Source organism: Halyomorpha halys, unplaced genomic scaffold (assembly GCF_000696795.3).
Source record: "Halyomorpha halys isolate HHAL.00 unplaced genomic scaffold, Hhal_1.1 Scaffold60.1, whole genome shotgun sequence".
Lineage (NCBI taxonomy): Eukaryota > Metazoa > Arthropoda > Insecta > Hemiptera > Pentatomidae > Halyomorpha > Halyomorpha halys.
In genome coordinates, this window is record NW_027112396.1 from 1,303,542 (window position 1) to 1,327,885 (window position 24,344).

The 24,344-nt window shown below is 32.3% G+C and overlaps 1 protein-coding gene across 1 annotated transcript in view; it reads right to left on the minus strand.

Annotated features, from left to right (window-relative positions):
* Positions 1–23,871, minus strand: part of rut (rutabaga) — a gene marked incomplete at its 5' end in the record, with an annotated part of 28,804 nt that extends 4,933 nt beyond the window's left edge. Inside the window, 12 exon segments of the mRNA XM_067050285.1 lie at positions 439–652; positions 2,307–2,453; positions 4,633–4,752; positions 6,488–6,608; positions 6,748–6,980; positions 8,719–8,850; positions 10,699–10,845; positions 11,793–11,978; positions 14,189–14,281; positions 21,291–21,473; positions 21,832–21,976; positions 23,713–23,871. Of these exon segments, the coding sequence (XP_066906386.1) occupies positions 439–652; positions 2,307–2,453; positions 4,633–4,752; positions 6,488–6,608; positions 6,748–6,980; positions 8,719–8,850; positions 10,699–10,845; positions 11,793–11,978; positions 14,189–14,281; positions 21,291–21,473; positions 21,832–21,976; positions 23,713–23,871 (1,880 nt within the window).
* Between the last annotated feature and the right edge of the window lie 473 nt (positions 23,872–24,344).

Consider the following 24,344-nt stretch of genomic DNA (forward strand, 5'->3'; position numbering starts at 1 on the left):
TGCTTTTGTAATAGAAATGCTCAACATACTATTTTGTTTAATTATAATAAATTTAATTTATATTTTTATTTCCTTCCTAACATCCATATTTCATACATTCAAGCATGAAACATAAAGTCTGGTCATTTGACCCGCTATGGTAGAAATAGGTATATATTAAGTCTTGGTATGATTAGTGTTAAAGACCCCTAAAAGGGTTTTTCGAAAAAGTGCCAGTAAGGTTATAATTATGAACAAATATCAATACTAACCACAAGGATGAATATTCTTAGTAGTTGAAAGCCATTTTTACTTTATTTCAGGAACATAAATCTACATGAGCTCATAATTGATAAATCATAAAAAATATCCTATATAACTTTATTATTGATACAATCATGAAAAAAATTCTGCAACTCTAAACCTCGAAAGATGCTGATAAAAAGAGAATAGACGTACCGACTCTCAACATAAAGTTGTTGTAGGAGTTGTCGTTGATGGCCAGTAACTTGTCCCTCATTGCAAACACAAACTCAACGAGGTGACTGAGGTAGAGTGCAGCAGAATTGTCATCATCTATCCTGTGGTCAGGCATGAGTCCGACGGCTGCCATGTACGTCGAGCCGACTGTCTTAATTTTGTCTATACACCTGAACCTTTCCTCTCCAAGGAGCTGTAAATGAATATATAATAATGTTTGAACAATATAATATGAAAACATAATAATAAACCGACTTATTGTAAATCTTTTTGACAATACTTTAATCCTTTTTGTTAATTTCAAGGATAAAAAAAAAGAAAAGAAAGAAAGTGTAACAAAAAAATCACATAAGAAGGTTTGGTGTCCAAATATACTTTTCAAGTTCATAACAATCGTTTTGCAATTATAGAATAATAGTCAAAGTCCAAATGTTTATTTTTAGAAATGACAAATAATAAGATGATAAGAATATAATAAATAATATGAATAAAACAAAATACAACATGAAAGCATTATAATCAACCAACTTATTGTGTCTATAATTTTTTTGACAATACTTTAATCCTATTAGTTAACTTCTAGGATGAAAAAACAACTTAAAAACAAAGTATAACAAAAATCAGGAAAGAAGGTTTGGTGACTAAATATATTTTCAAGTTAATACAAATTGTTTTGGAATCAAAGAATAATAGTCCAAGTACAATAGTTTATTTTTAGAAATAAATTCTGTATGTACTATCTCAACATTATAATTTTTTTTTCTATTTATTCATTGCAATTTACAACTGTATTTATATAAAAACATATTAAGTAAATTTGATGTAATATAAAAATGGAGTGATATAGGCATGTAGAGAAACTACCCATTGGTAGCACTCTAAACGATTTTATTTGTGACAAAGTAAGGAACATTGAGGATTTTGGATTGTAAGGATTGGATACGAGAGGAATTAGAAGGTTTAGTGGAGCCCCCAAAGCTCAACTCCGTATTTCCAGATTGGCCTTATTACAATCATGTAGACCAGTCTTTTGTAATGAATTGTAAGTTAAACTGTTTGTCCAGTAAGTACTATAATAGTCGAAATCGACGTGCAGTTTCCTTTCTTTTTAGTCTTGAGTGAGGATTCCAGGTTAGTTGTTTGTCCATATGTAGCCCAAGGTAGCGGATCTGTTCGACAGGAGTAAGATAAACATTATTAAAGGAGACTGTAGGGCAGTCGGTAGGTTTATGATGAAGGGTAAAGGTGATTTGATAGGATTTATTTTAATCTTCCAATTATGACACCATTCTTCAAGGGCTGTGATATGGGATAGGAGAGTTTGGGATTCAATTAAAGGTTTATTATTAATAACGAGCAGACATGTGTCATCGGCATACGTGGTGAGGATATTGTTAGGATTGGTTGGGATGTCAGCTGTATAGATGGTGTAGAGGATGGGACCGAGGATACTACCTTGAGGAACACCAGCGAACTGAGAATAGAGGGCGAAATAGGAACTATTGTGGATTACTTCGAATAATCTATCAATGAGAAAGGAATAGATGATGAGAAAGTATGTAAGAGGTAAGAATCTACGGAGTTTGTGAAGCAATCCCGGGTGTCAGACTCAACATTATAATAAGAAAAAAAAATAAATAGTAGAAATGAATTGTTTTTTTTGTTTTACATATTTTTTGTATGAATTCAAAACGTAACATGGTAACACAGTAAAAACAAATTCATTATGTAACACGGTAAAAACAAATTCATAAAGGTGCCATAACATGTTTCCTTCATAATACAATATAATTATACTATGCATAATTGCCTTAATTTTAATACTTATTACGTTAACACTACTGTACCTCATCAAAGTCTGCTATGATTTCATTGAGAAGCCGTAGACACTCGACACCTTGGTTGTTGCCGTCAAGCTCCATGTAGAACTCGTGGTAGTTGGTAATGGAGGCAAAAACCACACCGACTCTCGAGTAGCTCTGATGATACAGCTCCTGTGACAGAGTGCACTGTACCATGGCACATACAGCGTCAGTTAAGCACAACTAACCATGCTCAAGAAATCATAAGCAGTACCTACCAGTACTGTTAAATGTTCAACATGTTTTAAACAATTACTATCATACATAAAATACTTAGTTTATATCTTTAAAGAGCATTCGTTAGTCTGAGAAGTATTTAAGAAGGTGCAAACCTACTCAAGGAAAAAGTGAACTTATATTGGGCTGCGAGAGGGAAAATGGAGTAGTAATTTTCTTGTGGCGTAAGAAAAAAAAATCTTTAAAGAGATTGATTAAAGAGTTAAAAAAAAATGTGATATAATGACTATTGAGATAAGAATTAAATTTTTATACCTGCAGAGATGGTAGGAGTATATATTTAAATACTAATTATTAATATTTATATTAAATATATAATATATTTGTGCCATAAACAAAACATATGCATTATATTAGACATACAAATGAAAATAGGAAAATGTTAGGAAAAGTTAGATCACTATTTTATTAAATATTATGACTTGTATAATTAGGAAGTTGTAATTGTTATATTTCATCATGATTAAATATTTTTAAAGTATTTTTCGATGAATGTAATTTAGATACTGCCCAGAAAGTAAGAGACTTTTGGCCTATCGTGGCGATGGGTGGGGGTAGATCCACCATCTTAGTGTCCGAACGTTCCTACATTCAGTATGCATCCAGCTGTTGTAGCATGAGGACTATGCGTTCCTCACTTTGCTCTCTGTGAGTCATCAAAATGTGCCCTGCAATAGAAAATCCCGCCACGTGAAGTGAGGTCTATGATTCGGTTTTTGTTGACTCGAAACAAGGCAATTGAAATTTATCATCACCTTTGTGATGTTAACGGGCAGGGGATAATGAGTGAAAGCTGAGTGAGGCAATGGTGCATTGATTTTAAAAATGGTCGTAACAGTGTTCACGACAAGGACCACAGTGGTGGCCTAGCCTTGTGTCTGATGACGTGGCAATGCAAATCAATGACAAAATTCGTGAAAACCGTAGTTTCACTACAGAGTTACAGAGCTGTCAGAACATTTTCCCCAAATTTCACAGTTTGATGCATCAAATTGTGGTGGAGAAGCTTGGTTACCACAAATTTTGTGCTCGGTGGGGTCCGAAAATCCAAACAGAAGACCATAACAAACAAAGACAGGGTGCAGCACTGATCTTTCTCCAAGAATACAGCACAAATGGTAATGCAGTTCTGGATCGTATCGTAACCGGGGACGAGACTTGAGTGAAGCAAGTCAACTGTGAAACAAAACAGCAGTTGATGGAATGGGCACACACACATTCTACGAAGAAACCATGAAAGTGTTTGCAAATGCTGTCAGCAAGGTCGAGGTTACTGTGTTTTGAGACTCCAAGGGAGTGCTTCTTGTTGATTTTCTGGAATGTGGAACAACAATCAACTCAGAAAAGTAATGTGAAACACTAAGAAAGTTATGGCACGCTATACAAAATAGCATGGGGGAAAACTTAGCACCAAGGTGCTGTTTGTTTTTTCACGACTATACATGCCCACACAGCCAATCATACCTGGGCACTCTTGGATGGGAGGTGTTTGACCATTCGCCATACAGCCCTGGTATTGAGTTAATGATTATTTAGAATTTATAGATATATTTCCTCTTATTATGTCAAAATAATTTTTGTTAATATCTTCATTTAAATAGTTAAAGGAAGTCCAACGCTTGCCTCAATATAGAAAAGTAACGATTGCATTGTGTATATGTAAACTACAAACACATGTAATAATAAAAAGTACCTTTCTACAATTATACTGAAGTTTGTTAAATACGGAGTTCATATCCAGGTTAACCAATCAAGGTAATTAAGAAGGCACTGGATCTGGCTCTTAAATGCTGCCACATTAAATGGTTTATATTAAATTTATGATTTATAATTTAGTTCAACATTAATTTATTTTACCTGTTTAATATATGAAATTTCTTTTTTTACACATTTCTTATTCTAACAATTGGTTATTTTGCTAAATTGAACTTTTGAAGTTGCCATCAGCATATTTAAGCACAAGATGTTTCTAAAATTAATCTATAAAATAATTAAATACTTAAAAATCAAACAGTAACTTTAAGAAGATTATGGTTAAAGAATGCGCACAGGAAACAACAATAAAAAAAATTACCATATTACTGCGGAACTGATTGTCCAAGAAATGAGTGGCAACATGTGCGGGAAGAAGGTTGAATAAAATTTTCTTATTTGACAGTTGCAATGCATCCATATCATGTTTTTCTTCATTCGCCTGCAAAAAGGTGATTTATTAGTTAAATAATGTAATAGGATAAATATCAGATAACATAAATTTACAATGATGAATGGAATATGGTCCGGGTGCAGTAAAAAAAAAACTCAAATAGTAGATAATTATACTATTTTATTGAGCCAACGTTTTGCCCCACGTTGCAGGGCTTTGTCAGAACAGGTATGCATTCTGTCTCATCATTTGATTTGTATTTTTTTTCTTTTTACATCTCTTTATTTGTATTTTCTTTAATATTTCTTCTCTTACCTATCTGTTACTATTACCCTTTTCATTTACTATTTACAACCTTTAATTTTTCTTATTATATCTTACTTTTTTACATTTTATACCCCTGTTATTTTACACTTGTTTTTTTTCTCTTTTTTTTTTTTCTGTAACTATAGTGTTTGTATCTTTTTTAGCCCTGACGAAGCCCTGCAACGTGGGGCGAAACGTTGGCTCAATAAAATAGTATAATTATCTATTTGAGTTTTTTTTACCACACCCGGACCATATTCCATTCATCTATACACACGGTCAATCAATAATCTTCCAATAAATTTACAATATATTAACATTATTATACAATCAGAATCTGTATTAGTCTCAATGTTAAAATCTTTAAAGTTACTTTATGATTCCGATAGGCAAGTGGTTTTCTTATTTAATGGGTTTGAATATTATTTTTAATACATATCCAGGTCTTGAACTGATGAAATAGTAGGGGATAGTGGGGACTGCTTCTAGCGCTGAGCAAGTAACTCAATTGGATTATCCTCAAAAGAATTATACAAGATTGGAAAACTCAATTGAGAAAGGTGCAGACTAGTTTCTGAGAGTACAGTAGTTGTACAGACCTCATGTTGAGGACAGAACATGTTGAGGATTAGTGTTGAATGTGAAGGCATCCAAAAACCTTTGATACATTGAAAACCATGTGGAGAATCCTTGATATATTTGATATCTAAAAAGAATTTCAACCTTATTAGGAATTCACAAGGCAAATTAAAATGTTGAATTATCCATGAGGGATTGCTGATGAACCCAATTAAAATTAAGACTGGTATAAACCAAGGATGTATACTTTCTCAAACTCTTTTCATTTTAGTTTATGACATGAGAACTATACTATGCTTTTGGGGACAAAGAGGTGAGGTCTGATAGAAGAACTTGAGGATCTTGTCTAAGGTGACAATCTTTATCTTCTTGCATACTGACCATTTTTAAGACATGTCTAAGCCAAATTTTCAACATATTTGAACTTCAATAAACATCAGAAACTAATGAGGATGTGCATGAATGAGCGATGTCAGGACCTGAATCATTTTTTCTGAGTGAAAAATTTAAACCATTATCTGACCTCAGACCTTCAAATCGCTGCTTGCAAAGTATCTGGTGGCCTGAAAAGATCTCTAATGAAGAACTTAAGTGAACTTGTTTTCTATTCACTTCAAAAAGAAGAAGAAGAAATGGAGTGGATAGAACACAATTTGATAAAACTGGATGAGATGATTCCATAGAAAAAGAAGCCCTACATGTAAACCCCAGAGAGCAAGGAAATGAGAAAGACTAAGAAAGGGATGTGGTGTAGATAAGTAGAAAAAGAGTGTAGCAAGAAGATCAAAATGAACCAAGTCTAGATCCTTAGGTAAATATGGGTATGTATGATAATATTACTATTTCAATATAAAATTTTGTCTTCTAAGAAAATAAGTGTATTTTATTAAAGCAATACCTGGATTTGCCATAAGAAGTCAAGCCTCGCAGTCCATTCGACATGTCTACCGTGGATGGCTACTGCCAAGAGGAACATCACAATATAGAGAATGCTAGTTACATGGGTTGGAACGACACTCCTAGGAAAAAGAAATGTGAATAATTTAAACTGTTCACTATTACAAAGCTAATAGAGAATTCTTTAAATAGCTTGATTAATTAATACAAATTTAGTTGGATTATTCACAAAAGTAATAATTTATAAATTATGAGACTTACCCAAGTTTACGGTCATAACAGTTGAAGAGCTCCTTGTGTGAAAGTTCAATCAACAGAACATGCAAGAGTGACATGAGGAGGAGGAGGAAGACCTTGATGAGAGTAGACAACCGCAGGAAAATGGCTGCTGCCAAAGACGCTAGGCAACAAGAGATCGGGATGTACTGGGGTAACGGGCAAGATCTGTGATCTGACCAAGATACCAGTGCTGGGCACTCTGCTCGGCAGGTGAACTGTGTCAATTGAAAAAAAGGATCAGTATAATAAAACATGTTACTTTTATTTTTACAATTATTATTCAGTTCCTTTTAAATAATTATATACTTTTTTTAATATACAGTCTAATCTTGATAATCCAACCAATATGCAACAGACAATGCTATATTGTTGTTTTATCAAATATACCAGACAATTTAGGGTCCTGCTTATAAAATGCTAAATTAGTAATCAAGGTAGGTATTTGATGGAAGAATGTAAAATAAATTTGAACTCACTTTTCTAAGCCAAATAAATAAATGGTACCTAGTCATTAGGCACTAAGAGAAATGAGGAGAATGGCCTCGTCAGGAGCGAATATGAAAAATTACTCTTTATACTAGTCCTTAATTATGATGCAAATAAAGACAATTGAAGATAGTAATGCTGTTCTGGAGAAATACCAAAAAACAGTAAGTCTATGTTTCTAAGAGATTAAAAAAAAAAAATGTAATGCTTCTACACATAGACATGGATGACCTTAAGGCCGGTCATCATGTCATGCATACAGACCTGTATACTTAACTTTTAGCCAAGTTAACATCTCCTAATATGAGATAATAGATAAATGGATTCACTGCAGGTTCCCTAAAAGGATGATGGCAAGCATTATCACATCATATATAAATGTGATGTATTATCCAGGATTTGATTCTACCTGTTAGGCCGAGACTGCATTACAGATACCAAGCTTTGTGAAATAGTAGCTCCAAACACAATATCTAAATTTATAAAGGGGGCTATATTAACAGATTATAGGCCTATGGAATATTAAGCTGAATTTGTTTTATTAATAAATCTTTATAAAGACATCATAATCATTATAGAGGTAACAAACATGTAACAGGAAAACAACCTCTTCTATCCACTTTTTCGCTCACCCTACTATGACCAGACAATAGTTCTTCCCTATGGCGTCATAAAGAAGAAAAAAACCTTGTACCGCCACGACCTATGAATGGTCAGAGGTACAGTATTTTGTAAGGAAGTACTGTTTCTTGAACATCAGTGTTTCCCCCCAATTATGGATATCCACTTTATAGAGGCTGGGTTGAACTTTGAATCTGCAACTGCACTAGTTCCATTCTAGGCTAAACGGGTAGACTTATTTCAAAGAATGAAAACTTGACCATCCCAACCTGGTTAGGAACAGAAAAGGCCAGAAGTGGAAGAAGAAAAATATGACCTTCAGAACGCACAGGGCTCTCTCAGAGAAAGTTACAGCTGCTTTAACAGAATAAACGATTATCTGCAACAGCAATGTTTGAACCTGCAACCAGATATAGTAGTGCAATACCTTACTCACTGTGCCACCCCACTCCCATTTAAGTCATCAGAAACTTGTCATAACTAAAGGTTTTTTATTAAGAAATATTAGACTATCAAGATTGTATTGTATACTCATTTGCCAATGAAGTAAATCATTGGAATAATTATTGTAAAAATTTCTCATTGGGATACCAGTTGATTGATTACAAAAACAACGGAGATATTTTCATGGCTTAAATAATTTAAAACTTTAAAAATATCTTTTCTAATATACCTTTCAGTATAAAAGAAGGCTTTTCAATTCCTATGCAACTTATGTTCACTTGATTTATATTTCTTATAGAAATGTGATTTTAAAAAAAAACTGTCATTAATATTATTAATAAAGGTAATGTTTCAGAAAATCGTCATTGAAAATAGAAAAATAGAAATATTAATAATACTTACTACGTTGACCTGACCGACGGTGTAGATTAGGACTATAGTGAACACTGTGATGGCAAACCTGAGGACATAACTCTGGGATATATCCCATGCTATCCACCTCAATCTCACAGCTAACAACAGCATAAGCACCACCTTAAACAAAATAAAATTTTCAATTTTTTACAGCAAACTCAGATTTTAAGAGATTACCTACAGTTGATTTAAAATGAGGTAAGGCATTTTATAAATATTTCAATTGTTCACTTTCTTCTATACTATCCTGTTAAAGTTAGCAAAGGTGCACACACCTGGTACAGAGTTGATGATCTTTGTATTACCGTGGACAGGCAGAACATTGGTTGTATTCCAGGACTTGATGTTATAGATGCGGCAATCCGGAAGAATAGTAACCTCTCCATTGAAGAGAGGCTTTTAGGAATCTTCAATGACTGTCTGGATAGAGAATACTTTCCTAAAAGTTTAAAGAATGCTGATCTGGGACTCCTCCACAAGGGGAGAGGGGAAGAGAAAAGCAGTTCTCTGTCATATAGACCTATATTTTTTCTCCCTGTTACGAGCAAGGTTCTGGAGAATCTTATTATGACCAATTTAGTGACAGTTCATCCAAGTGCAAGTACCCACATAAATATAGCTCCGTAAGGAACTTCGGAAAAATCTAGGGAAACCTCACATACCATCAGAAAAGAAGGTTGACAATTCAGTGGAGGGTTCAAGAGATCAGAGCGTAATGAAGTTGTGTCTCATAATGGAGTTCAGGTATTAGCAGCAGGTGTGCCTCTCAATCTCCCACTTAGAAGATAAAATAAAATATACTAACATTAACCAATATAACAATTGAGTGTAAACCATTATTTAACCACCAAATCAATTAGAAATTGGAAAACACAAAGAAAATTTTATATCAAATGTCAAATTGATTAGTATTTTTTTATATCAAATAAAATGTTTTGATTAAAAAAATTTAAATTATTTAGCAGAAATAATAATAATTGATAATATATAAGGCATAAGCTAAGAACCATCTTAACTTATGTCTGCTCCATATGGAACTTTATTAGTTCAACCAATATAAAAAAATACAAGTATTTAAAAACAAATACCTCAGAATCCTTAAGAACTATCTATATTACACTAGAATATCTAAAATGCACATTGAAAGAAATATAGCCACACCACACAGGATTACATATATAAACTGACATATAATCTCTTCCAGTCTTGCCCCAACTTATTAAACCCTCTAATAGGAACCACAGAAATAGGAAATCACACTATAGCTACAGCCCATAGATATAAACACAAAATAACTAAACATATATTAAAGTAAATATTTAAAAAGCAGCTGAAATTGAAAAACGGCATGAAACCCTCCACTCCGCCCTACATGGTAGCCTTACTTACCTGACTTTTCAAACAGACAATTATAGCGAGTAGGTTGGTCGATGTACGACATGTCACAATTTCACAAGAGGAGATCATAACAAAAAAAAAAGGAATCCTTCCCCGCTGGACCCACCGTGCTAAGACCCCTGGGGAGCGACGGTCCTATATCATTTTTGAAATATTAGCTTAAAATGGGAAGAGGGGACTGTAAGATATTTTAATCGAGCAATATTTAAAAAGCGCCTGTAATCAAAAAATGGCATCAATGATGTGTATTTTATTTTAATTCAGGAATGTTTTGGTTTTTTTTTCCCTACGATTTGTTTTACCAAAATGTAAAATGGAGAAATTTGTAGAATGTAATTAGTATCAAAAAAATTGTATGATATTGTATAAGGAGGTATCCCAAAACAAGATAGTAAATATTGTATATTGTATATTATATATTCATGCAATAAATATATGTAAAAAAAAAAAATTGATTTTAGTTTGATGATCTTAAACTCAATTAAGAAGATCGATTTTCTCATTACTCGAACATATATAAAATACTAAATATTTTTTTATCAATAAAATAAAAGAAAATTTTACACTCACTGAGATCCATATAAATGCAGTGAGGAAGAGCAATAGGAGAATAATCGTACGAGGTAGAATGGCCGCCTGAAGTCCACCAATCAGCAAGAGCAAGATGAGTGAGCAGGCCAACGATGTGGAGTAGCCGCTGTCAGTTTCAGTCTGGTACTGTAAGATGTCAACAAATCCTCAATAAGAACTTCATTAAATGAATTAATTAACCAGGTAATCAATGTTAATTGACAACTACTAATTATAACAATGCTACTACTAACAAACTAATTATATTAATAATTTTATCAATACAGTGTAATCTCAGTAATCTGACTAATTGCTGTTCATTTATAAGTAAAAAAAGTATAAATTACTTTTAAAGTCTGAACTGAGGGACATCTAAGATTTATTGAGATGTACAGTCAAAGAAAAACATTAATTTACAACCTTGTTTTTACTTTGATGATGCAGAATTCGAAATTGATCAGGAACTCTCAAAACCACAAATAAATGAACATTTACAGAATAAAAAATTACATGCCACTTAACGAATTTCTTAAAAACACAATCTACAGTAAATAATTAATAAAAATTAGCACAGTTAAAGGGAAAAAAACAACACGGAGCAGAACAGAATAACTGACTGTTGAATTAATTATTCATTAATGACGTTTTTGAATAAGCAACATCTATCACAAACATAACATATAATTCTCAATAATAAAAACACAGAGGATAAATTGACCAATCTCAATAAATTACTTAAACTCTGTATGAATTTATTTAAAACGTGATGAAAAAAAATACCCAATATCGAAACTGTAAAAATTTCTACTTTCGATTTTTACGGTGATTACAATTAATAGTTATGCCAAGGCTGAAAATTAAAACAAAACAGGAAAAAACAAAGAAAGTTATTTTAATTTGATTTAGTTAATAGTTTTGTAAAAGTTTGAAATGTTATTTTCTGCTTATGATGGATCTTGGACATATGCCACTATGATTCCCCTCAGACGAAATCATAACAAATGAAATTGAAAAATCATTAATGTTAAAAAAAAAATTAAAGTGAGTGACAGTGTAGTTGACAGAATATATCTAAAAACTTAATTATAACTGACCTGTCGCTCCTTATTACTGTCTCTGAACGCTAAGCTGATGAGGTGAACATGCTGCGACTTCTCTCGGTCGACAGACCTGGCCTCGATGGCCTGTGCGAGGTACTTGTTCACCCTGTTCTGAGGCTGGTGGTACACTGATGAATGCCTCTTCTTGAAGGGCCTCTTGAATTTATCAGTGACTTTATTCTGAAAACAGAAAATTATTCTAAATCAGTCACTGCTTATTCTTTTAATATGAGAATAGATTAAATCAGTGCTGGGATCTTTCGGAGTCCAGCTCCTTCATCCTCCACAAGTGGAGGGAAGAGCTCAGTTCAGAGTTCCTCAGGCTGAATGCAAATAGGAATAATTGTGTTTAAAATATTATTTTACTTTAAGTTTAATTTTATTTCTTATTTTGTTATCATTTAATTTATATATTTGTAAATATGGTATGAATGAGCTCTATGATCCATATTACCATTATCTAAAAATATGACAGAATATAATATTATAGAATAAAAAAAATTGAATCACTACTTATTCATATGCAATACTTATTCATTTTACGTACCTCTGTATCCCCACTCATTTGGTATATTGTCTTTCTTAATTATTATATTTATTGTATCCCATTATTTTAACTTTATTTCTTCTGTTTTCTATCCATGTAAATTAATTTTTTTTTTTTTCTAATATTTCTTCTTCCCCTCTATTATGTATATTATCATTTATTGTTTACCTAATTTTAATATTTTTTACGCTGTTTACTTTAAAATTATTTTCAATATGAATCTTATTTTTTAATTTATATTCATGGTAACACATGCAGCTTAAGTATACTTACATTAATTACTTTATTATTAATTTTTTTATTATATAATTTACATACCCCTGTATTCCCACTCATTTGGTATATTGTCTTTCTTAATCATTTATATTTATTGTATCCCATTATTTTAACTTTATTTTTTTTTTTTTATTCTATCCATGTAAATTTTAATTTTTAAATATTTCTTCTCCCCCTCTATTATGTATGTTATCATTTATTATTTACCTAATTTTAATATTTTTTACACTGTTTTCTTTAAAATTATTTTCAAATGTGACGTACTAAACTGCCATCCCCACTCCTTCCAATACAAACGATTCACTCTTACTTCTACTTCTGTCAAAACAGGTATGAATTCTGTCTCATTCATTTTCTTCCTTTTTTTTTTTTTCTTGATTTAATTCTTATCTCTTTTCATCTCTTAATTTGTACTTTCTTTAATATTTCTTCTTTTTATCTGTTACTATTTCCGTTATCATTTATTGTTTATAACCTTTAATTTTTATGTTTCATTGTATACCCTTATAATTTTCCATTTACTTTTTTACTTATGTTAAGTGTTTGTATCTTTTTTTAGCCCTGCAATGTGGGGCGAAACATTGGCTCAAATGAAAGTAGTACAAAATATTACTATTTGAGTTTAATTTGACCGCACCTAAACCATATTCCAATTACTTATTTATTTAATACGAAAAACAGTTTGAAATGCAATAATAACAGAAATAGACGTTTTGGCTGCCTTAAAAAAGAGTTGTTTACATAATTTTATCAATAATACCATCAACAATATTTTTTATATAACTCTCTATGAATTCTATATGATTGGATTTATGATCATTTATTATGTTCTATGCTATATTTGTGTTATTATTCTCTTAGCACATAAAGTGCCACGGGCTCAGTAAGAGAAATTTGGAAATTTCACAATTAGAATCAGTTTACACATCACCAATATGATGCAATACAAAAGTAAATAATTATATTTATTTTATGTATTCATCGGTTGTTATCTTGTTCTTTGTTTTTAGCCCAGATGAAGGCTAGAAATTCTGGCCAAAACGTTGGGACTATTCAATAAGTTATTTCAACTTATTTGTGTTATATTCTGACCGTGCCCCAACCATCTTCTCTTCATATATATTATCCACGGTCAACTATTTTCTCTTCATTAATGTTAAATATTATAAACTTTCAGAGCTATAATTAACAGAAAAAATTAATATAATCATTATTTAAATTAAATCTGTACCGCTACAACCCATGAAGAATCAGAGGTTCAATAATTAGTAAGGAAGTACTGTCTCTCGAACAACGGTTGAGCAAGAAGGTGATTTGTTAAAGAATATACTCAACCACCAGATTTTCCCCCTATTAAGGATGTCCACTTTATAGAGGCTGGTTGAGTCCCAGGAGAGCCTCCTGTATCCACAGGGTTCACTTACGGTTACAGTAACAGAACAAACAATTATCTGATACAGAAGGATTTGTACCTCAGTCCTAAGAGTTAGCTCACAGAGCCTTACTTACTGAGGTATCCCATTCCTCAAAAAATAACAACTAACTAAAAATAAAATTATGAAATTACCTTAGGGCTACTAATGTTCCTAATAGTGAAATCGGCAGGATTAAATGGTCTTGATCCAGGTTCGGCATGAAGAGCTCTCTGTAGATCCAGCACCTGAAAAATAAAAAATCACCATCAGAAATGAACATAAAGCATATAATATATAAGAAAAAATTAGTAAGCAGAATTCTATTTAAAAATTTGCTCCATTCTGAACCTGATAAACAAAACAAACCCATGAAGATGATACGAAAAATAATTCCAAAATAATTAAATAATTATTTTAACTACTCAGTGAAGGGAAGAATGAGGTTGTGAGTATATACAAAATTTAACTTGAATAGGTATTAACACTGCTCTAAGCCATCAACATGGTTTTTGCGATGATAGAAAACTGAAATTATGAAAGATGAAGTATCGACATCACGCTTTGGTTCTAATTAAAATACTTAATTGTTAAATGTATAAACTTAAGAACTTAGACGTTTTTCATCCCTCAAAAAAACATACAGGTCATCTGTACAGATTCTCTCACAGTCCTACTCAGTTTAAAAAATATTTTCTCAACAAATCCACTAAATCTAAGGATCAATTATTTATTAAAATCGGCCAACAGAAATGGTATTTCAGTGTTTTTGCTAAGGTCCGTAGACAATGCGGAATTGCTGGTAACAAACTGGCTGATAGGGCAGCAAATGTAACGTTTTTTAAAGGAATTCCATATCGCAGAGTGCCTGTCGATGACTTCATTGCACTCATTAAGCAGAGAATTAAATTGGAATAGCAACAAATGTGAGTAAATATTACTGATAATAAGTTAGGGGAAATCAGAAGTGACGTCTCTCCTTAGATACCATCTACTAGAAATGTGCGCAGAGAGGAGGTAATTTTAAATAGGTCATATGCGCCTGACCCACTGTTATCTTTCTTTTTTTTCGGTCCAAGACTGCCATTGGAGTCCTATACTGCCATTTACCATGGTGGGGAGTCAGGTTTTTTATTTTATGGGACCGCCACTCAATGAAAAAAGTCAATGCCCCAGGCGGATTTGAGGTACCCGCAAATCTCAGATTGATAAACCCTCACCTAACCACCCGAGCCACGGATGGCCCCCACGGTTATCTTATGACCTACGATTCTCCACCTGTATTGACTTACCGTTAAACACATTTTAACTGAATGCTGAGTATACGACTCCCTCAAACCTTTATATGAATTACCAGCATATTCAATTTTGCGAGTTAACAAACAGACTATGGATAAACTTTTTGAATTTCCAAATCACTCAAAACTTTATCATAAAATTTAATCAGATTTTACCACAAGTTCTCATTTTTCAATAGTTATTTTACATTTCAATTCAGAAATTAAGAAAATAATGACTAACACAAATTTCAGAAAGTGAGGCAATAATGACCTTTAAGTAGTTGATGCCTTAAAAAAAAAAAATTCAGAATTAAAAAGATAAATTTTACTGTTGCAAGTTAAACAAATTATCTCGATATCACTAAGTTTTCTTAGGTAGCATAGAAAAATGATGAGGGTAACTTAAGAATTCACATTCTAATTTTGAAATTTTATTAATCCTTCCCATGAATAAAAGTCATAAAATGCTCTAAATGAAAATGAAAATTTAACTCATAAGCCGAAAATGACTATAAAAAAAAGAAAATATAAAAACCACCTCCAATAACAAATACTAAAAATCCTTTTATCGGGTATAATAAAAAGAAATGGAGCAATAAAAATATTTAAATTAGTCAGTGACAAGAATTAAGAAAAAATATTAATTAACTAGTTGAGTGAATATTTTTTATTGTTATGCCTAAAACCATATTGTATAATAATAAAAAAAAAAATTGATTTATTTAATTAACACTACATGTTAGTTTTCATTTATATACAATTGGTATTTCATGCTAAGCAAAATTTATTGAAAGCAAGGTTTCTCAAACTTTTTTAACTATTCAAAATATTTTATTAGTTAAAATTTCAAGAAATTTTCTAAACAGATACACTCATATTTTGAAAGATTATTTTCATTCATTCATTCAAATTTTGAAAAATCCTTGCTGTTCATAAAGATTAAATGAAAAAATAAAAAAAACTTCTGTTAGTTTTTATGTTAGTAGAGTTGAGGTTAGAAATAGTGACAGTGACGACAGAAAAAAGAAAGAGTGACTGTGATGATAGAAGAAACTCAGGAACTAAGATGATTAAGATAAAAATTGTTAGATTTGAATATTAATAAGAAAAAATTAATAGCTCGGTTAGTGATCCCAAAAATAAAAAAATATACAGCAACTTACTTCTAGAATAATCCTGCCCATAATTAATAAAATTAAGAAAAAGTCTAATAGAATACTTTACAGGTCTGAGTAGTCTTCGTTGACGACACTTACCGGGTCCTATAGAAGCAAAGAATACATCTTAACCATGTCGTTCAAGCAAAATAAAATAAATAAAATTGAAACAAAACATAAATAAAGATAATAAAAAATCATAGAGATAAAGATCTGATAGCTGGTAGATTCTGCCTTGAATAAACAATAAGAACAAAATATGAAAAGGATTGGACAAGACTTCAAAAGATCAAGTAACAATTAAATAATTGTAACAGGACAGTTATTCATTATTATGGAATCAAATCAAAATTCAGGACCTAACACTTAAACCATTGGAAGAAAAGCTATGCTAGACTTTATTTAGTTCAGAATCAGTAGATTTTACTAACATTCAAGTAAAACAGATAATGAGAAAGATAAAGAAACAGACATGGAACAATGGAACTTAGGTATAACAGACAGGCATATTAGACTTGATTATGGCTACAACAAACAAAACAATAATAATCCAAAATGGCTAACGAACTAACTTAACTTCATTTAAGTTATATATTCCATACCTATTGGTACGATAAAGATGTAAAAAAAAAAGAATAAATGTTAATAAGACAAGGAGAAAAACCAAGTTAAAAATATATATAAAGATTCTGATGACAGATTACAACAGGTAATAAGGGTCAGTTGTACTAATGTCCAGTAAAACTAAGATTTCTTCAAGAGTTTAGTAAAACTCTGGTAACTTAGTGACCTGTTTCTGGTCTACAGTTTTGTTAACGAAGTTACCAAGGTTACCTAAAACTGAGATAACTATCATTTGTATCGAAAATACAAATAAAATATTAGTTGAATTTAATAATTATTAGGTTTTTTTAAAATTTGTTATCAAAGTTTTCTGGTTTTCTCTCCATTACTTACGCACAACTAAGGTAAGTAACATTTATTATACTATAGTTACCATAAAACTAGAACAAGTTCTAATCAGTGAATCATAATTTATTAGAACAAATAATGAAATCCTTTTTCCATTTTGTTTCAAATTTCAGCCAAAGGAACAAATCATTACTATTAAAAAAACAGCTAACAATAATTAATCAAAAGGCTGCATTTTATGTAACCTCAAACACTTAAGTTTACATAAAATAAATAGATAATTTTGAAATGTGTGTGTATTAAATTTGGAAAGAAATGGATTAATACAATACACCTTTACTAGATAACAGATTCAATTGGAACTATGGAAGGTTCCTTGTATGGTTACCTACTTAAACATAGATTTGCTCAAAATCTCAGTTTAACTGTCTATCATTGGCCAGTAGTTCACCGCCAGATTTAAAGGTTAACTTTTCTGGAGCAACGAATAATTATTGTTTTTATCTGAAATTTCACTGAGATGGTGCAACAGGCCCTAATTCAAAGGCGACACTGGAAGAAACTAGAAAATCCGTACATTTGGACCGTTGATGTTGATGGTTGATACTTGGTATGGTATGATGCTGAACTGAGGGACATCTAAGATTTATTGAGATGTACAGTCAAAGAAAAACATTAATTTACTACCTTGTTTTTACTTTGATGATGCAGAATTCGAAATTGATCAGGAACTCTCAAAACCACAAATAAATGAATATTTACACAATAAAAAATTACATGCCACTTAACGAATTTCTTAAAAACACAATCTACAGTAAATAATTAATAAAAATTAGCACAGTTAAAGGGGAAAAAAACAACACGGAGCAGAACAGAATAACTGACTGTTGAATTAATTATTCATTAATGACGTTTTTGAATAAGCAACATCTATCACAAACATAACATATAATTCTCAATAATAAAAACACAGAGGATAAATTGACCAATCTCAATCCAACAAAAGCTTGCCATGCACAAACTTTCAGCTATTTTATTAACATGACTAGTATATATATATACATATTTATGTCATGTGTGCGTAAGTGTGCATGTGCATTTGTGCTTCTTTATGTTATTATGGATACATATGTCTGGGCTTTATACTAAAAGGACTGCCAAAAAAAGTTTTTTATCGTTCTAGTAATTCTAAAAAAAAAAGAAACAAAAAAAGTACTCTGATCATTTATACATAAGGTGAGAATAAATTGGTACATAAAAAACCTTATGAACTAGGTAAAATATTATGAAGTTATGAAAAGTACTTCATTTTACATCAAGAAACATAAAATTTTTAAATTATCTAATAAAGCTGGCTAAAACTAGCAGATTTGGCAAAATTCCTTTTAGCATCAAGTTCCAAATAAATACCACACATCCAAATTAAAAGAGGCAACCCTAAATTCGCATATCAGTAATTTAATACTTCAAATACTATGCCGAAAGAACTGACACAGTAAATGTTCCACCGGTAACCTATATTGGAAAGAATACTCTTGGGACTTCTATTTATAACCTAGTCTGAGCCCAATGTCCATTCTAATAAAAAAACATTTTTTGAGTTATGGCTCTTTCATTTTGGATGTGTATATTTAACATGGCAAACATTACAAAATAAATTAATATATCTTTGAGAGCTAACATGATAAAAAAATTTAAATGTATCTTCCATGGATCCCCTCTAAATAGAAAATTTGGAAGAAGAAATTTTACTTCTTGAAAACATTAATTTTTACAGGTAATAAGTAGTTGTCATGGTTTCTAAAGTGTGTATTTAGTGCTGCTGACATAAGAGTATTTACCCAATTTTCAGGTATGTTTTATGTTACTGGGTAATTGTTAGGTTTTCGTGTAAAATAAATTTTCATTATATAAAGGTGTGCCGCACTAGTCCTTCAACTAGTTTTTTTAGTTAGTCATAAGTCACTTTTTCTATTATCAACAAGTTATTATTTTTCCCTTTCATATTGAATTTTAGGACAGATGCGTCCCATGAAATATTTCTTTTTTTGGGCCTTGGGCGGATTCGTCTGTGGGACCCAGGATGGATTTATATTTGGGACCCGAAAAGGAATCGTTTTTGGGGCCCAGAACTGATACAATTTTTCTTCTAGCTACTGTCCAACATCATAACTGTTGATGAGGTGAATAAAAACTTTGAATAGAATTAATTTCAAGATTAGAAATAACCAAAACAAAAAACAATACATAAGAACGATGTTTTCCCACCTATTGTTATTACATTTGGTCAGGTTGATATGTTGCGACAATTTTTTTCAAAGGGTATATATATCAGTTAACGCTGTCATGAACATAAACTGCCATGGCAGTAAATACATCAATGTAACTATCAAACAGTTACACCATGGTAGTAGCTGCGATTATTACTGCAATAACGGATACAATACGATAATTCACTGTGAAGGCATATGTCTGGTTGTAAAATAAGTTCGTAGTGTTTTTTACTGATGATTTCAATAAAAACTTCAGATTCTTGTAAATATTTTTAATCAATTATATATGACCCATTTTGATCTCTAACATGTTGCCATCTTACAGGTAATTTTTTAATTCTGTTCTCCCAGAACTTCTCAGATTTTTGCGCAATGGACTCCTTTATGTGTGTTTTACAGTGCTCAAGCGAATTAAGTGTCATAAGCGAATCGTCACATTTCAATAATGAAAATAAAATTGATTATGATCGAGCCCTTGCGTATCGATCAAATGCTTTTATAGTTTATATTATTTTTTTTTGGGGGGGGGAGTGGGGGTGACAAAAGCAACGTGAAAACGCGCCTGTCTACCAACCCAACGATTGTGAGTTCGAGCCCGGCCCTATCCAGGATTTTTTCAAGCATAAAATTATACAAAACTCACTTACAGCCACCCTTAGGCATTTGTGAGGCCTGTTAGCCAATGGGTAGCACTCACAAAAAATAGGCATGGGAGAGACGAACCCACCCTATGAAAAACCAAGTCAAGAAACGCACAATGTATTTCCTTAATGCATTGCGGGAGACCTTGGACCTCCATGGTCCGTCGAGCCAATAATAATAATAAATAAATTATATTAATAAACTAATGAAATGGTGAATTATTTCAAACAAACAAAATTAAAGGTACATTAGAAGACATATTTTAAAAATGTTATTTCAGTTTCTGATAACTTTTTATTTTGAGCAAGACAGATAACCCATACAGATTTAATTATTTTTACTCAGGGACTTCAAAATGGGTATTTTCATTGAAATTTTTCACGATCTCAATACTTTCTCTAACTATATATTCCATATATATAAGTGAAAGTAAAAGGAATGTTAATGAAGTAATTTATGATTTTTCTTATAAAAAATCAAGAAAAGTATCTCTATTAAATGGTTGAATTTTTTTTCATGTTTGTCACATTTCAAATATTTTAATTGAGGTGTAGATAGTTGACCGTAGATTAATGCTTGAAGAAGTTTGTCGGGGGATGCGGTCAGCAAAGAACAACATAAATAAACAAAACCATATATATCTTCAAGTTCAAATATTTTAATATTTATTTATAAATAATGATTTTAATTAGTATGTTGATAATCCATAGATGTTCAGAAAATAATTAGAAGGACCCCATCTATAATCTGGAAGGCCTCCATATCCTACATAGAACTTGTTCATGTAAAAAAAAAAATTGCAATAAAGATTCCCTTTCATTGGCAAAAATATCCTCAAAGAGCCAATCAACCTCGATACAGCAAACACAGTTGAATAAAACCGAGTCCAAATAATGCTAAATTGGTAAAAAAATAGACATAGTATTGTTTACCTCAAAGGTATGGATATAATAATATCTTAGAAATATAATTTCTATTATAGGATGGAATTACCTTCCTTGCTGTCGAAGCCTTATGCTCCGCAGGCGTAGCGATGTTGGAGAAGGGAACTTCCATCGAATACTTAATCGAGTGAAGAAGCTGGACTACGACGCTCGAAACGTTCTTGAAGCTCAGCTTCCTCCTCTGATGGTTTCCAAGAGCCGATCTCACCTGTAGTGTGTTGAATAGAAGAGGCTGAAAGAGTATTTAAAATTTAATACAAAAAACAAACACTAACTTATTTCTGAATCAGATTGCACTCCGGTGAAATTACTTCCGGCAGAAGAAAAACGATGGAAGTTCAGAAGCAAGTTGTAATTACTGTCATAGAAGCGTTTGAAGACTGGCAAGTTTTTGCAAAAGAAAAAAGACGTTACCCGATGAAACTAATCAAAGATGAAGAAGAAATCAACCAATGATTTTAAGATTCTGGAATTTGACAATCAGTATCGGGTACCAGAAAAATGTCGAATAAAGACACATTTAATGCGAGTGCACCTAAACAGAGTAGCTTAGACAATTTTACAATAGAAGATGAGAGTTTCTAAATTACCTTTCTTCGCCTGACAGGGGGGACTATGAAGTAGGTAGTAACACCATGATCTCGTAGATACTGATTTCTTGTACCTCCATGGCCTGCCTCAACTTCGTATTCTCCTCCAAGAAAGTCGAGAGTTGATTGAGTGATATGAACTCGCCTGAAACAAGTCAATTTTAAATTAAAGCCATGACTGATAATGATAACTTAATTATTGATGGTAAAAAACTATTTTATGGTTGTTAATGTTTAAAAATAATAACTTCAATAACTTTAAATCTATATCACTATCTGGCGAAGCTTAAAGAGCACACCATAGGGTAGATGAAGAAGAACTGTGCGATAGCCTTTAACTAACTCTCTGGACTACAGCCAGGCATTCGAGAGCGTGTCCCACCTGCTCCTATTCTGCTGACTGGAGGAGTTAAAGTTCCCTGCTGCTCTATGCTGACTGATCGGAACCAATCTTAGTGAAAGATCTTTCGCAGTACGAGTAGGCGTGGACTTCTTACCACCGCTCTCCCTACCACCTGTGGAGTCCTTCAAGGCTCTGTGCTAAGATCCCTACTGTCGTTTTTACGGCATGACACTTGATAGGCATCTTACCTACTCCAGTCACATCGGGAAGAGACTCAAACTGGCTCTGTTGAAGTCCTACAGGCTCTACCACCTGCTCACTTCACAGTAGATATCACTTCGGCTCAAGTTCAAGATTTACACGCCAATCATCCGCCCGACTCTGTTCTATGGTGCCCCGCTTCTGAGACACATTTTCAAGATCACGCTGAAAAAGCTGCAGAGTTTCCAGAATTCTGTCCTTTAACAAATAGTCAGAGGAACTTCATTCCAAAGAGCCAGGAACAGTGCTATCCATGATCAGCTCCAGCTCCCATCTGTGACGGAGTTCATAGGCCGTAGGCAAAGCAAGTTTTTTGACTGGCTGAAGGCATGAGCTAACTCGCTGTTTAGAGAGGTCGCCCCTCCACCAAGACCCGGGAGGTGGCAAAGCACTGTCCCCTTGGTCAACGTCCTCACCGAGGGAAGGGCTTTGGGCTCTGCAGCCTGAAGTCATCTTAACGAGGGGCACTTCCCATTGTTTGTACCCCCCGACCAGTGGCTCTTAGGCCAAGATTATGATCTCCGCCTTCAGCGGACCCAGCCCAACCCCTTATAATGCCATGTGGCAAAAGAAGGGCACTAAATAGTTATGTATATATTTTGATTCATATTAATTCTGATATTTATCTATTTGATAAATAACTGGCTCGGATATAAACATTTATTTGGAGAGACAAACAACAGAAAACATAAACAGAAAACAAAACAGGTTAAATAAAATGATGAATATAAGTCAAATTAAAAATAAAATGACTAGAACAAATTATGAAGGCAGCATCTCAAGATCAAGGCAACTGGTGGAAGAGATTAGGCCTTGATTAGGCCACAGATTGGGGCACTACTGTCGGGAATTAGCCACTGTCAGCAAGTAACTAGCAGTTGGTGTCCTAAGCAAGATTACAAACTTCGAGCTATCTTTTAGTTGGCAGTCAATGTGTAAATGAATGGTGATTTACTGGAGTTAATACCATAATGTAATTCAACTAGAGCAAGAAGGGTTTATTCTTCAGGTACTCTAGTTGAGATAATGTCAAATATTCAACTTTTAGGATCACAATAAAATAGAACTTAACTCTCAAAGGCTAGAAATGAATCAGGATATACATCTCGCTTGAATATCCTAGTGTACTACTTCAACACACTCTAGGAGCCTGCCCTCAATCGTCACTTCTGATTAATAAATAATCTAATAATAGGACTTCTAAAGATTATTTAGCTAATCTTCAAGAATAAGTTATACAGAAAAGTATTTAGAGAACTTGATAAAACACTGCTCACCCTGGTTCGCCGCCAGCTTCCATGTTGTTTGCGAGAGTCACGTCATTAGACCAAACATCATATTGCCACTTTCTAAGCCCAAGGACGCCACAGAGCACACGTCCCGAGTGAATTCCAACCCTCATGTTGAGCTGGACATCGGTAGCCTCCACCACTGACCTAATGGGCAATTTATTAAAACAAATTGACAATATTAAAATCAATAATAATATACAATTATAAATCATGAATTTTAATATTATATTAAACATTTTTATTTTATTTTAAAAATAAGATAGTTTAGAAAAATAATAATATTTTTTTTTTATTATGTAATATTACATTGTGTCATATTTTTAGACAATAGAGCTCATTCACACTATATTTAAAAATATAAAAATTAAAAGATAACAAAATAAGAAATAGAAAAGATAAAAAATAAATACATTATAAAATAAGTAAGATAAAAAATACAAAAATACATAAAAAAATAAAAAAGTAATCATAGGTGAGAGCGCTAGCAACAGAGGCTCAGGACTTGAGTGGAGAATCTGCCCATTGCCAGAACTCCAATATAATTATTTATAATAAGTCTCTTGGCCACTGCCGTTTCAACCTTCATGGAAAATATAATTAAATATCTCATTGATATA